Source organism: Podarcis liolepis (assembly GCF_965112155.1).
Source record: "Podarcis liolepis genome assembly, chromosome: 8".
Taxonomy (NCBI): Eukaryota; Metazoa; Chordata; class Lepidosauria; order Squamata; family Lacertidae; genus Podarcis; species Podarcis liolepis.
Genome location: NC_139560.1, coordinates 7,756,955 through 7,767,726, shown reverse-complemented (window position 1 = coordinate 7,767,726; position 10,772 = coordinate 7,756,955). Strand labels below are relative to the sequence as shown.

Sequence of the window (10,772 nt, the reverse complement as noted above, 5' to 3'; positions counted from 1 at the left end):
CCAGGTGGATACAAGGTTCCTCCAGTTTCCAGTGATGCTACTGCTATAGGACATCACCTTGAACAGTCAATGAAGGAGGAGGGAGATCTTCCTAACTCTCCAGGATGCCTTTAAAAATTGTGTGTGTGTGTGTGTGTGTGTGTGTGTGTGATGCTTCTTACATTTCTGTAAACTGCTTTGAGATTTTCTACCATTAAGCTGTATATGAATACTATGAAATAATAAATAAATACATTTGCATGTATATCTTTGAGTTTCTTGTGTACCCATGGCCATGTTAACCAGCTAGAGCATAGCAAAATGAAGATGAAACATGACGATACTCAGTAAAAAAAGTGCTCCTGATTGCATCACAGAGTGTTGTCTGGTTCCTCATTCCCTGCAATTTGCTAATGTTTTCTCAAGAATGCTTTTCTGTGACATCAACCCTTAGGAGGTAAGAACCTCCTCTTATATTCAAAATATTGATAACCACTGAAAAGAATATTTTTGTCACATGATATGGGCAGAATTCTTAAAAAGGGTGGGTGGAGCCCTAAACTTCATACAGGGAACTTGAGGACATATCTGTTTTTATTCCCATTGGGTTACATTCATTTCTGCAAGCCTTCCTACCATCTTCTTATTCCAGTGCTGAGTGCTGCAATTCCTGTCTCCCACTCACCATATTGTTGATCAGCATTTTCTCACAGGTATGTGAACGTCTCAAGTTGATGTAGTTCATTTGCAAAAGCAGGAGGTGAACCATAGCTGAGTGGAAGAGCTGTACATGGTTTGCAGCCAGGAAGACCCAGGTTGAGTCACTGGAGTCTTGGGATATTGTGTCACAGTATGGGAGCCAAAGCCAGTCCAAGTAGGGAATACTGGGCTATGCAGACTAATCATCTGCCTCACTAGGTTTCTACACCACCAGTACAATGTTATAAATAATCTCAATGTCAGGCTAATCAATACAGATGTTTTTCTAAGTCTCATCTTGCTGCTTGATCTCACATTGGTGGGGGTTCTATTTTCCTGACCCTATTAAAGTTCACAGATTGTATGGGATGGTAGAGGAGGGGTAGTACCTCCGGAAGGGGACACGTTGTGTCCTTCTGTGGTAGTTTGTCCACCTTTGGTCCCCACCCTGCCCTCACCTCTCACCTATGGCTCCACAGAAGGAAGAGAGGATATGGTGGAAAATGATAAAACAGAATGAAAAGAACAGTTAAAGGCACTTTGCCCATGCTCAGAATCTAAATGGACATGGAACATAGACATGGAACACCAATGTAAATGTCAAAGGGTTTAGTGGGAATATTTGGTGATTGCAACCACAACCAAGAAACAAAGAGGCATGACACAGAGGCGTTTGGTTGGAGAAGAAGAAGAGTTTGGATTTCATCTCCCGCTTTATCACTACCCGAAGGAGTCTCAAAGCATCTAACATTCTCCTTTCCCTTCCTTCCCCACATAAAACACTCTGTGAGGTGAGTGGGGCTGAGAGACTTCAAAGAAGTGTGACTAGCCCAAGGTCACCCAGCAGCTGCATGTGGAGGAGCGGGGACATCTAAGGGATATCTGCAGGAATCATTCTTCTGCTGTAGAATCACCTCCTAAAAGAATAGAGGGGGGGGGGTGACGTCAGCCCCTGATCTGGATAAATAGATGTCAGGTAAGGCTGGAATGTTTTGCCTCATTTATGGAATTAGTTTGAACTGATATTTTTAAATGGAAGTACTGGTGGGCAAGAGAGAGTGGGGAGCTTTTTCACTGATGGTTTAATGTCTCTGGGACACTTTCCTTATTGGCTTTGCTCCATCCTTATTGAAGGCTATGCCAGCAACATTTTAGAAGAGCAACATTATTCAACTGCGGGGGCATTTTACTGCTGATTTTATGAGCAATGTTAGTTAAATTTATTTGGATAAGTCCTTTGGAGTTTGGGGAGGAAAATTTATTCTGTTACTTTTGTCAGTAGGTAAACTAGCTTGGATGAATTTTTGTTCAGAATGTGCACACATGCAAGCACACACATAAACACACATGGATTTCCATGTCATCATCAGACCCCATTATACAGGTGTGTACTTCCCTGCCACCTCATTCTTCTTTACTTCCCTTCTTCCTATTCTCCTTCTGGCTTGCCATTAGGATGAAAAAGACCTAGATTCCTTAGCAAAATTAGCTTCCCTTCTGTGTCTCCCTTAGTCTCCATTTCCTCTCTGGCAAGACCCTTCTCTCCTGGGATTTCTTTTTTTGTTACCTCCTTACCTCCAGTTTCCCTTTACCATGCTTCATCCCTCCTTATGCCCCAGGGACTCAGCAACATCTCCCCAACCATTTCTATCAAACTTCTGTAGAAGTGTTGAGAGACTTCAGAACCCTTTGAATTTTTCTGCAGCCTCATTTCCAGTCTGTCTGAGCCCACCAGGTTGATTAGAACGCAACCCAGGAGGCAGCTCAACAGCCGTAGCCTCCATGATCTCCAGAAACCCAACATTTCACATGAAACCCTCCCTTTGCTTTAGGATACTTACTTCCCCCCTTTCAGTTGGCTTTCCATGTTGTTGTTGGCATTTGTCAGTCTCAGGAGACAATGGAGTGTTCCTTTGGGGGTGAAGTCAAACCAATGGAAAATTACAGCACCTGCTGTGGTTGTAGAGACTGATATGGGAGAGACCCATTTCACTGCAGGTGGGGCAGATGAAGGGATATGATGTGACTTAGATTGTCTTTACAAAACACAGAGTGACCGTGAAATCGTTCTCATATTTACTCCATTGAATTAGGGTTCACTCCTAACTATATATGTATAGCCTGTTACTGGGGCTCTTGACAAAAAGCCTTTCCCTCCTTGTCTCTCTCAGGCAACTCAAACTCCTCCATTGAGATATAAAAGGAGATAACGCAATCGTGTAACTTTTTAAGCACCAGTGTTCTGGGGGCTGGTTTTTTTGCTCAACGTTTGTTGTGCTATAGTCCGTCCAGACAGCAATAATGTGGTAGCATTTGGGAAGTATGACAGGACAGCTCATAAAGCAGAATAAACCCAAAAGTTATCCACTATTTTTGTAGGAAGAGCATGCTGCAGAAAGCAGCCATGTCAAAATATTAAGTCTGCCAGGGGCTGAAGACACAAGTTTAATGTCAACTGTGAAAAAATATAACTTGGAAAGAAAGAGATGAATAAGAGCGAAGGGATTTAAAAATGGTTTTTTTCTTCCACTTAGTGAGGAAAACAGCTAAGGGATTCAGCCAAAAGCTTTAGAGCACTTTTACTTTCTTTTCTTGTGGAGGGGTGTGGTGGAACAAAGAAAGGGAGACTGGAATAGAGTCAAGAGCCACTGCAGAAGATAATTTCCCATCAAGAAAAGATTCCATGCACAGAAAGTCCTACCTTGGTCCAATCACATCTGTTTTCCAAGAAAAGAGAGGAGAGAGACTTGCAATATTCTGTTTCCAGAATTTCAGGGTCTCGGTCACAACCTAATAATGTCAGGGAGCGCTTTGTGTTCAATAAGGGCAGGGGTGCAGCATTCATATCCTGTTAAAATGTTCATAGCCATTAGTTGGTGTCCCAATTAGTCATGAGCAGGTTTCTATTTTCTCAACTTAGACACTTCAGCAATCTCCTGTGCATTCGGGAAATCACTTATCCACGTCTCCAGAGACATATGCACTTTATGCTTGCAGGTGTTCTGAGGGCTCTTGCTCATCCGCAGAGCTTTGGCTTAGCCTGCAGAAAGTCCTGGATTCACTCAGTGGCAGCTCCGGGTAGGGATAGGAATGATTCCTGTATATATCTCTGTTGGTCAGTGTCAGCAATCTGAGCTTAATGGTCTGACCTTGTAGAAGGCAGTTTCCTATATTTATTTATTCAGAATTTTGAATGTATGCATGGCTTGAGAATTGATTTGAACTACTTTCAAGCCCTCTTTTAGCAAGAGTGACATTATAGGGCAGGCATAGGCAAACCTGGCCCTCCAGATGTTTTGGACTACAACTCCCATGATCCATAGCTAACAAGACCAGTGGTCAGGGATTGTACTCCCAAGACATCTGGAGGGCCCAGTTTGCCTAAGGCTGTTCTAGGGTATTGCACAAAATAATCTCATCCAAAGTTTGCAGATGACTATATTGACAGTTTCCTATTTATTATTTTTTCAGAGTTTTGAAAATTTGCATGGCTTGAGACCTGATGTGTGTATGGTTGGGCTGGGTACAAAACAGACTGAAGGAGAGATGAAGACAAAGGAGTAAAGAAGCTTCACCATAAAAGTTGCCTTTGAGGAGGGGCATGAAGGGAAAGAAATATGAGAGGACACCAAAGAGAAGGAGAAAAAACTAAAAGAAATGATGTGATGTGTTAGTGCTGGCACAAGACATTTTGCTGCCTGAAGCAGAGGACCAAATGTCACTCACAAACTCTTGCTGCCCCTTTTCCTGCCTTCATCCTTCCCATTCACCCCAATTCTGCCATGAGAAATGCCTTCCTTACCTTCCTGCACTCTCTCCTGCCATGCATAGAATTTGTGTAGCTTGCACCTGGGAGCAAAGAGGCTTGAGAGATTTCAAGCATCCTACTTATAGCCAAACAGAGCTCTTTGCTTACAAGTGGGAGTAGATTGTCCATATGTATTCCCTTCTATGTGGTTTCCCAGAAAAGAATGAGGCCCTCTTGCTGGAAAAAGGTTTTGTACCGCTGCTCTACCATCATCCTGCTCTTTGCAGCCCATTAGCTCGGCTCTCTTTCCCCGGGTGTTTTGGAAATCTCCCACGTGGGGAGCAAAATGCTTCTCTGTGCTTAGGACTTACTCACAGGCTTTTGAAGTGTAATGGAGCCTTTCAAAGCACTTTTGTATATTTTACAGATGGAGCTGTTAGTGTGCATGATCACAATCCTCTAAAGAGCACTGTATCCTTAGTCAATCATGGTGCTTCTCTTGAGTAAGGTGAGGAAATCCTGCCATTTCTATCCATCCCCTCCTTCCATGCTCTTATCATTCCGTACTTGGGCTACTAGGACCTTTTCCTCTCTAGATTCTCAGTTATCCAGTCTATCAAAAACCCAACTGCCATATCTATTGATTATTCTTATCACTCCCATCTTCACATGTTGCTCATCAGTTCTATTCAGTTGCGTCCCATGTCTTTCCACCTCCAGGACTAATAGTTCAATATGTGTAATTGTTCATTACTGGAACCCACAAGGCAAATAGGAAATATTATAAATAGAACAGGATGACTGAAAACCAGAACGGAAGAATTCAAACAAATGTAGCCCCGTGTTTCAGAAAGGCAGTGTGGTGTAGTGGTTGAGAGCGTTAGTCTCGTAATCTGGTGAACCGGGTTCGCGTCTCCACTCCTCCACATGCAGCTGCTGGGTGACCTTGGGCTAGTCACACTTCTTTGAAGTCTCCCATCCCCACTCACCTCACAGAGTGTTTGTTGTGGGGGAGGAAGGAAAAGGAAAATGTTAGCCGCTTTGAGACTCCTTCGGGTAGTGATAAAGAGGGATATCAAATCCAAACTCTTCTTCTTCTTCAACCAAACGCCTCTGTGTCATGCCTCTTTGTTTCTTGGCTGTGGTTGCAATCACCAAATATTCCCACTAAACCCTTTGACATTGACATTGGTGTTCCATGTCTATGTTCCATGTTCATTTAGATTCCAAGCATGGGCAATGTGCCTTTAATTGTTCTTTTCATTCTGTTTTATCATTTTCCACCATATCCTCTCTTCCTTCTGTGGAGCCATAGGTGAGAGCTGAGGGCAGGGTGGGGACCAAAGGTGGACAAACTATCACAGAAGGACACAACGTGTCCCCTTCCGGAGATACTAATCCTCCTCTACCATCCCATACAACCTGTGAACTTCAATAGGGTCAGAAAAACAGAACCCCCAACAATGTGAGATCAAGCAGCAAGATGAGACTTAGAAAAACATCTGTATTGATTAGCCTGACATTGAGATTATTTATAACATTGTACTGGTGGTGTAGAAACCTAGTGAGGCTGATGGTTAGACTGCATAGCCCAGTATTTCCTACTTGGACAGGTTTTGGCTCCCATACTGTGACACAATATCCCAAGACTCCAGGAATTCAACCTGGGTCTTCCTGGCTGCAAACCATGTACATTTCTTCCACTCAGCTATGGTTCACCTCCTTCTCTTGCAAATGAACTACATCAACTTGAGATGTTCACATACCTGTGAGAAAATGTTTGTCAGCAATATGGTGAGTGGGAGACAGCAAATGCAGCACTCAGCGCTGGAATAAATAGATGGTAGGAAGGCTTGCAGAAATGAATGCAACCCAACGGGAATAAAAGCAGATATGTCCTCAAGTTCCCTGTATGAACTTTAGGGCTCCACCCACACTTTTACGAATTCTGCCCACATCATGTGACAAAAATATTCTTTTTTTTCAATGGTTATCAAAATTTTGAAGATAGGAGGAGAAAATTGGGTTAGCAAATTGCAGGGAATGAGGAACCAGACAACACTCTGTGATGCAAACAGGAGAACTATTTTTACTGAGTATTGTCATGTTTTGTCTTCATTTTGCTATGCTCTAGCTGGTTAACATGGCGATGGGTACACAAGAAACTCAAAGATATACATGCACATGTATTTATTTCTTATTTCATAATATTCATATACTGCTTAATGGTGAAAATCTCAAATCAGTTTACAGTTTACAGACATGTAAGAAGCGTCATTATTGTTAGCCGCCCTGAGCCCGGCTTTGGTTGGGGAGGGCGGGATATAAATAAAATTTATTATTATTATTATTATTATTATTATTATTATTATTATTATTAATACACACATACATACAATTTTTAAAGGCATCCTGGAGAGTTAGGAAGATCTCCCTCCTCCTTCATTGACTGTTCAAGTCAAGGTCATGTCCTATAGCAGTAGCATCACTGGAAACTGGAGGAACCTTGTATCCACCTGGTCAGTGTGGGGGCAGGTTTTCCACACCCCAGTTCCCCTAAGAAGAAGAAGAAGTACTGTCCTGTAGGGTGTAAAGGATAGGAGGGTGGGCTTTTTCTTTATTTTGGATTCTTCCCTATACATTGCTCGTTATATTTAGTCTGTCAAGTTTCTTCCCCTTGAGCAGTAAGGCAAAATTCATTCCATTCCTCTATGGCTCCTCTGTTACAACTCAGTTCACATTCTCTGCCCATCTCCTACATGTCCTCTTTCCTTGATGCTCCTGTCTATACAAAACTCAGCTGCCTGAAGAAATCACTTCTTCCACCACTCACATATTTGGACCCCCCCAAAGGGGAAATCATGGGGTTTCTAGTCCTTCCCACCTGCAGCACAAATGCCTTAACCTTAATTTTAGTGCCTTCCCCACCCCTCCGGCCGCTCTTACTGCTTTGTAAGTTAGTGGCAATTATCTCTTCCTCTCCAAATATACCCACCTCAACTGACTAAAGCCCTCCTACTTCAATAAAGAGCTCTGCTCATTCTCTGTTGAGGAACTCAAAACATGGAACTCCCCACCCTTAAGTATCTAACCAGGAAGGAAGATTTTGCAAGGTTGCAGTACAGTAGTAGGTTGGCACAGGAAAATTCTTCATGTTCCAGGGTTTTCATTTTTCAGGGTAACCCCCCCCCCAAAAAAAAAAGTGGAATTCAGAAGGCATATGGTGGCTTTGCAGGGCTTGAACTAAATGTCCCTTCAGGTCCTTTCCACCTCTGCAGCTCTGAGATTCTAAGTTGTTGTTGTTGTTTAGTCATTTAGTCGTTTCCGACTCTTCGTGACCCCATGGACCAGAGCACGCCAAGCACTTCTGTCCTCCACTGCCTCCCACAGTTTGATCAAACTCATGCTGGTAGCTTCAAGAACACCATCCAACCATCTCATCCTCTGTCGTCCCCTTCTCCTTGTGCCCTCCATCTTTCCCAACATCAGGGTCTTTTCCAGGGAGTCTTCTCTTCTCATGAGGTGGCCAAAGTACTGGAGCCTCAGCTTCACGACCTGTCCTTCCAGTGAGCACTCAGGGCTGATTTCCTTAAGAATGAATACGTTTGATCTTCTTGCAGTCCATGGGACTCTCAAGCGTCTCCTCCAGCACCATAATTCAAAAACATCAATTCTTCGGCGATCAGCCTTCTTTATGGTCCAGCTCTCACTTCCATACATCACTACTGGGAAAACCATAGCTTTTTTCTAAGAATCCAAGTCAAAATAATTTTGGCCATACTAGTGGAGTTTGTGCCAAATGCTTTTGGAACCATCTTCAGTCACAGGAAAAGACTGCAACCTCACCTGTATAAGCTCAAGCAAGATGTGAATACTGAATACAAACTAAGTAGGCTACAGGAAATGCAACCTGAAGTTATAGACATCTGCTTAGTAGAATGTAGAATGTCATAGTATAAACTAGATAAAAGTGATGGTCTTTTGGGACCATTAGCACTTTGTTTCAACAGAGGTCTCTGCTTCCTCTGTTGAGCTTTCCTCCTCCTTGAAAACATTCTGGAGTATGGCTTTCATGCTCTTCTTATGTCTGCCTCTCTTCTGCCTGCCAACCAGGAAATAGATCAAAGGGTTAACACTGCTGTTCAGGCAGGCAAAAAAGTAGACATAAATTGAAGAAAAGAGAGAGTCTGATTCAAAAATATAACGACTGATGTAATAGGCATTCAGTGGAAACGAAAAAATGATGAAGAAAAGAAGAGCAAGCAAGATGGCTATTAGAGTTTTACCCCGCCTTCGCTGTTGCGATTTGAAGGAGACCTTGAGGCAGAGAATTAGAGTTGAGATAGTCATGAGCGGGAGGCAAAGGATGCCATTCACAGTATACTGGTAACGTTTCATGGTAATACTGTGCACATTTTCAGTCAGATAGAGTGTGAAGGTAATTCCACAGAGAAGGCTAGAAAGTACCCATATTATGGAACACAAAATGGTGGACAAATTTGCTGGCCGGTGGCATCGATGCCAAATTGGGAAGAGGACTGACACACACCTGTCAATGCTGATGGCTGTCAGTAGATATTGACCAGCACTGAACATTAATTGAAAGACATCTTGTAGAAAATCATACAGAGGTCCATAATAGTCTCCTGTTGCAAACCAAATTATTTCCATAAAAAAGTTAGCTGTGACTACACCCAAGTCCGCAACAGAGAGGTTCAGGATGTAAATGGTGAAAGAGTTCCTCTTAATGCAGAAGCTAAGCAGCCAGACGACAGTCCCATTCCCCAAAAGCCCCAAAATGCAAATTAAAATTGTGAGTATAGACAAAATATATCCTTCTCTGTACATATACAAATTCCATTCTGGATAATCATAACTACTATTGTTGGAGGACCCAGTTGCATTGTCTTCTCCATTAAAGTCTTCTTTAGCATTGAAAGGAGACAGGGGCATTGGGCTGAAACTGGCCATTGTACTCAGTCGTTGCTGTTGCGCTTCTTCTTGTGTAGATATGTCTGCTGGGGGTGGAGAGGGTAGAATTAGTCTTTGCTATTGAATAAAGATGAAACTAAAGCTTTTCAGCCTACTCTTCCTTGTCTTTGTGAGTTAATTCTTGAGTTAATTCCTAATATGAGAGTTAATTTTTAAGGTGAAATGGCTCATCTCGAGTTCAGGCTACCTCTTCAGTAACAAACCTAATGTCAGGGCGTGGCTGGATGAAGAGGAGTGGTGGGAGCCTCCTGCCCTATAGCCCCCCGCCCCCGAGGATGCAGAAGATTAGGACATTTCTAATCCAGCAGAAAGCTGTACTGCCACATGGTTTCTGAAGTAATTTCTCTCCCATCTCTGTCCTGCAGACCACAAGGGATGGGGTGCTGTTAGTCCACCTGTCAATCACCTGGCATCACAAGTGGTTCTCAGGTGCCTCAGAATTTACACAAGGGGCCTTTGCAGGCATGGTTAGTTAAGCCCATTTTGATCAAGATCTACCTTTTCTTCCTCACACAAACTAGGACCCTTGCACCTATGGGACCACCTCTCCTGGTATTTCCCACAGAGGACCTTACAGTCTTCAAATAAGAACATCTTGGAGATTCCGGGCCACAGGGAGGTTTGGCTGGCCTCAACCAGAGCCAGGGCTTTTTCAGCCATGGCCCCGATCTTGTGGAACACTCTGTCACAAGAGACTAGCGCCCTGCGGGAGTTGACATCTTTCCGCAGGGCCTTCAAGACAGAGCTGTACCACCAGGCCTTTGGCCAAGGCACAATCTGACCCCCTCCTTCCTTCTGTAATCCTCACAGACCTCTAGCCCAATGGTTGCCATTAATTTGATTCTGAATTGATTTTAGGATGTTTTTTAATTAATTAGCTGTGATTTTATGTAAACTGTGCTATTTTTCCTGTTGTTAGCCACTCTGAGCCCGGCTTTGGCCAGGGAGGGCGGGATATAAATAAATTATTATTATTATTATTATTATTATTATTATTATTATTATTATTATTATTAATTTATTATTATTTAAATGCAGAAGGTTGACAGGCCATATTTGGCCCATCGGCTGGAGGTTCCCCACCCCTTGTTGATAGAGGTACAAAGATTTTTGGGTCATGCATTGGAGCCATCTCCACTTGCCAATGAACAACGGGGAGCTTGCTCCAAGGCTCCGGGTTGTTCCTTTGCAGTTTCACTGGCCAAATTATGAACCTGGCTAGGACTAAATTCGTCCATGGGTTTGGAGATTCTCAGTGCTTGATTTAGTACAACATCAGGCTCAGTGCACTCCCTGTCCTACTGGAAAAGGCAAAACAGAAATGGGGAACATGGAACAAGATGAAACTGGTTTA

At 43.1% G+C, this 10,772-nt stretch overlaps 1 protein-coding gene across 1 annotated transcript; it reads right to left on the bottom strand.

Moving 5' to 3' along the window:
* Positions 1-8,379: 8,379 nt before the first annotated feature.
* Positions 8,380-9,397, bottom strand: LOC310713804 (mas-related G-protein coupled receptor member H-like; the record flags this gene model as incomplete). The annotated part of the gene is made up of 1 exon (XM_083518373.1): positions 8,380-9,397. One exon carries the CDS (start codon positions 9,395-9,397, stop codon positions 8,417-8,419), a length of 981 nt encoding a protein of 326 aa, XP_083374499.1. The 3' UTR covers positions 8,380-8,416.
* Positions 9,398-10,772: the final 1,375 nt, after the last annotated feature.